The 4,893-nt window shown below is 35.3% G+C and overlaps 1 protein-coding gene across 1 annotated transcript; it reads right to left on the reverse strand.

Moving 5' to 3' along the window:
* Positions 1-711: 711 nt before the first annotated feature.
* LOC113758302 lies at positions 712-4,069 on the reverse strand. The gene is made up of 5 exons (XM_027301223.1): positions 2,373-4,069; positions 2,028-2,174; positions 1,619-1,927; positions 1,436-1,535; positions 712-1,353 (listed from the first exon to the last, which is right to left on the reverse strand). The coding sequence occupies exons 1-5, from the start codon at positions 4,067-4,069 to the stop codon at positions 712-714; spliced, it is 2,895 nt and encodes a 964-aa protein (XP_027157024.1).
* Positions 4,070-4,893: the final 824 nt, after the last annotated feature.

The following is a 4,893-nucleotide window of genomic DNA, read 5'->3' on the forward strand; positions in this document are numbered from 1 at the left end:
TATTTAAAAAATAATTTTTCCATTGTATTAAAAAATTATTTAAGAAATTTAGCGATTAAAGTTTCAAATTATTTCTATTGATCAAAAATTAGAGAGGGGTGATTGGAAATCAAAAATTGGCCATAATACAATGATTCACTACATTAATATTACAGCTTACAATTAATGGAATTGCTTATAAAATAATGACCAGTATTTATCCAGCCCATTGGGCTCTTAAAATTAGTAATGGGTTGTTTTATGTTTGGTCTGAATTGATTTGCAAAAATTGCATTATATCTTACACTCAAAAGTTTAAAAAACAAAACAAAGAAATGATTATTGTAATTATCAAAAATAATAATAACAATTTTGTTAAAACATTTAACGAATCATAATCAAACTTGAAAGTGAATTTGATGGATAGCAATTTCCCATAACACAAAGGCATTTAGAGATTGCACAGAACATTTCAATTGAGACCATGTATGGTGTACGGGCAGGTGCTTGAATAAACACCATGATCTGCAATTCCGCAAATTTGAAACCATATTTGTCCCTTCAAATTTAGTTTGATGTATACAATAATCAAACGAACCAAAACTCACAACCTTCAAGTAATTTTAGACCAACGAAATGTAGACAAGTAATTGCAGCCAGTAGTAGAGCCTTAGCAATTGAAACATATAACAAATAATTCTGGGCCAACAAGCTTAGCAACTATAAAAGATACTAAATCAGATTATATTGGGACAAATCAACTTCAATCCCAAGTCCATCCTCACGAACCCAACTAATTTCCTCATTTTCATTCTCAACAACAGGATTGCCAACATCACTTTGCAAATATGTCTCAACATCCATGGTTGTGCCCATGTTATATCCACCTCTTGCAGTGGTAGAGATAACAACTTGCCAATCCTTATCAGTTGGATCTTCCACATAAAAAACCTGTGATGCTTGTGAAGCGAGTATAAATGGCTCAACATGAGGCCTCACATTTGCAAAATTGACTACAGTAAACCCATCAGCATCTTGTTTCATTCTCGAACCATTTGATATCCAATCACATTTGAATAACACCACCCGATGACCTCCATAAATTAATTCAACAACATTTTTCAAGACGCCGAAGTAGACTAGTTCACTCAAAACTGGATTTTGATCCCTTATACTTGCAAAACTGGATGTTGTTGCATTGACTGTAACACCACTATTCTGCGTTTTTCTTTTCTTCTCAACTTCATTGGTGTGAAACCGAAATCCATTAACAACATACTTGTCATGTTGGATTCCAACAACATCTGGACCTTTAGCAAGGAACCTCAAGTCTCTCAACACCGAAACATTTTGAGGAAGTTCTAACTTGTCAATCTGTAAAAAAAAAAAAAGATGATAAAACTATATTTGAAGTCCTACAATTCAAATTGTACTTAATATTCAGAATTTTACGTACATGTTCAGCAAACCAACAAGCAAAATTTTCGCTGTGCAAGCGCTCTTTTAGATGCTGTGGAACTTGAGGATGCCATTCTTCTATCAATCTACGATGCTGCCTAGAAGTACATGAGTCAAAATTGTAATCATACATTGAATTCTACAATAAAATTTTAATGCATCAAGTTGTAGTTGAACTTACTCTATGTAAGGTGTGACAGCATCACAGTTAAATAAAATATACTGATGTGCTTTACTCAAGATATGAGCATCAAAAACTGTTGCCTTGCCCCTCCCCAAAGGATGTCCTGATTTAGAGAATATATCTAAACCCTCTTCAATTTCCTTATGTACTTCTTCATTTCTGCTTGGACGATTGAATTTTGTCTCAACATAGTCCGCAAGATACAACAAGCAAAAGTTTATGCATTCTTCTGCCAAGTAGCCTTGAGCAATCGAACCTTCAGGCCTACTTTTATTTCGAACATAAGATTTTAATGTTCCTAGGTACCTAAAGTATCATCATTCCAAACTCTCTGTTTAGTTCCACAAATCAAAGAAAGAAAAAAAGTAATAAACATTTAAGGCATAATTAGAATTACAAGCAGTACCTCTCTACAGGATACATCCAACGATAATACACCAGGCCACCTAATTTCACTTCAGTTGCAAGATCGCAGAGTATAACGGCAATTTCACTTTCCAAACGAACCACATCTTGAGGACAAATAACTTTAGAACAAAGCTGCCTGAAGTATCTACTCAATCAAATCAAAGGATAGCGCACTGATTTTGGCAAAGTCTTTCTCAAAGCTATAGGCATCAATTGCTGCATTAGAATATGATTATCATGACTTTTAAGCCCCGAAATTCTTGGTGGCTTTACTCGAACGCATCTTGAGATGTTAGCTGCATAACCATCTGGAACTTTCACTTTTTTTAGCACATTGCAAAACATAGTTTTCTGTTTTTTATCCATTGCAAAGGAAGATGGAGGTAAGTAAACCTTTCCAGGTTCTGTCTCAATGGGATGCAGCTCTTTTCTTATTCCCATTTCTCTCAAATCACGGCGGGAATTATAATGGTCCTTTGCTTTATCCTCAATATCCAGCAATGTCCCCCAAATATTTTCACAAACATTCTTCTCAATGTGCATGAAGTCAAGATTATGTCTTAAGACATTATCTTTCCAATATGGCAAGTCAAAGAAAATACTCCTCTTTTTCCAATTAAAAGGCAGCTTCGGATTACCTTTCACAAGTTTTCCAAATTTAATTTGCAAGTCTCCCAATTCACTCACAATCATATCCCCAGTTTGCAAAGGTGGTCGCTTTCCATATTCTTCGGTGCCATCAAACAATTGGGCTTGCTTTCTAAATTTATGCTTACTATCTAAGAATCTATGATGACCCATATAGCAATGCTTGAAACTATGAGTCAACCGTCGTGCATGAGTGAACTTGTGACAAACAGGACAAGCATATTCACCTTTAGTGCTCCACCCAGATAACATTGCATATCCAGGGAAATCACTAATGGTCCACAACAGAGCTGCATGCAATTGAAAATTTTCTTTTTGGGATGCATCATAAGTTTGAATGCCAAAATCCCACAATTCGGTCAATTCTTTAACTAGAGGCTGTAGATAAACATCAATATTATTCCCAGGAGAGGATGGTCCGGGTATTAACAAGGACAACATGAAGTACGGTTGCTTCATACACATCCACGGAGGTAAGTTATATGGTATTAAAACCACAGGCCAAGTACTGTGTGTAGAACTCATGTTGTTGAATGGATTAAACTCGTCAGATGCCAACCCCAATCTAACATTTCGACAATCCTTAGCAAATTCTGGATGTAGATGGTCAAAAGTTTGCCAAGCTGGAGAATCAGCTGGATGTCTCATACAACCATCTTTTGTACGTTTTTCCTCATGCCATCTCATTTGAGATGCAATTTTAGAAGACATAAATAGTCTTTGTAATCTAGCTTTTAAAGGAAAATGCCACAATACTTTTTGAGGGATTTTTCTTTTTTCACCAGTTGGATCATTTTCTGAAGCAACCCACCTAAGCTCGTTACATGTTTCGCATGAAGTTCTTTTTTCAGCACTACCCCAATAAAGAGAACAATCATTAGGACATGCATCGATCTTTTCATAACCCAGCCCCAATGTATTCATCAATTTCTCAGCCTCATAGTAAGAAGAAGGCAAATTAGTCATGGCCTCCGGAAATGCTTCTCTCAACAGCTCAACAAGCATATTAAAAATCTTGTTACTCATCTTACCAAGGCATTTTAGGTGAAGCAAACGAATAATGAAAGACAACTTCGAGAAATTTTTGCAACCACTGTACAAATCCTGTTGAGAATCATCAATCAATTTGTAAAATTTTTCAGCCTCTGAAACAGGAAAGTCCCCTTCTCTATTCAATTCATTTGTTCCATGTGGTATCCCAAATACATCATGGACCAAGTCTTGCATGTCATTAGTCCCATTTGAAACCCCAATTGATGTATTTTCAGAATTAGATGTGGCTTCATAGTAGTTTGAAAGTTCTTCATGTGCTATCCAATTATTATAACCCTTGATAAAGCCTACCACTTTCAAATGATCATATGCTTCCATTTTAGTCACACAAACACCCATGCCGCAATCTTTGCAAGGACACAAAATCAGTCCGTCACAACTTGATCTAGAAAATGCAAAGTTTAGAAACATTTGAAGTCCTGCCTCATACTTTTCACTTGTTCTTGGAAAATCCATCCAACTTTTAATATAAATAAATGTCCTCCAACAAGCTTCCAAGAGCATGAAAACAACAACTACACATTAGTACTTAGAAAACTAGACAAATCCCATAAAATCATTAAGAATAAGAAGCGCCCTGATTTTTTAAACTCAGGCCATGGCTTACAAGTCCCTAATTTCAAGTTCAAGAATTTACAGTCTACTAAATAAAGCAGCCCAGCAAATAAAGGAAATCAACAAAATGCAAAATTTCTCAACAATTTGTAAAAACAGAATTTGCAAGCAAGCGAATAGAAATTTTATTTACCTAATAGTAGAACAAAGCCCTTCGTACCAACTCCTGCACTCGCGTCTTCGCAAAATTCCTAACTTCAATCTGAAATGTCAAAGGTTAAACAAACACATGAGCGTGAAGACTAAAGGTGAAATTCAAGAATCTTACTAAATTTCCATCAAAGTATACATACATCTCTGGTGTGTAGTGATTAATTTTATAAGTCCTCTTTTTAGAAAGGCATGCAACTTACGGCATAGGTAATTGGAAAAAATGATTGACAGAAAAAGCATAGGTTTATGACACGGTTAGACCAGCAGATATTTATGAAGAAAAAGCATTCACCACAGAGAGACAGTGAAATGTGAAAGAAAGAAGAGAATCTATCTAGCTTTTTATTTTATACTCATAATCTTTTTTTGGTCCCAGGATTCTTTTAAGTTGCTAT

The sequence above is a fragment of the Coffea eugenioides genome, unplaced genomic scaffold (genome assembly GCF_003713205.1).
Source record: "Coffea eugenioides isolate CCC68of unplaced genomic scaffold, Ceug_1.0 ScVebR1_462;HRSCAF=1145, whole genome shotgun sequence".
Taxonomy (NCBI): Eukaryota; Viridiplantae; Streptophyta; class Magnoliopsida; order Gentianales; family Rubiaceae; genus Coffea; species Coffea eugenioides.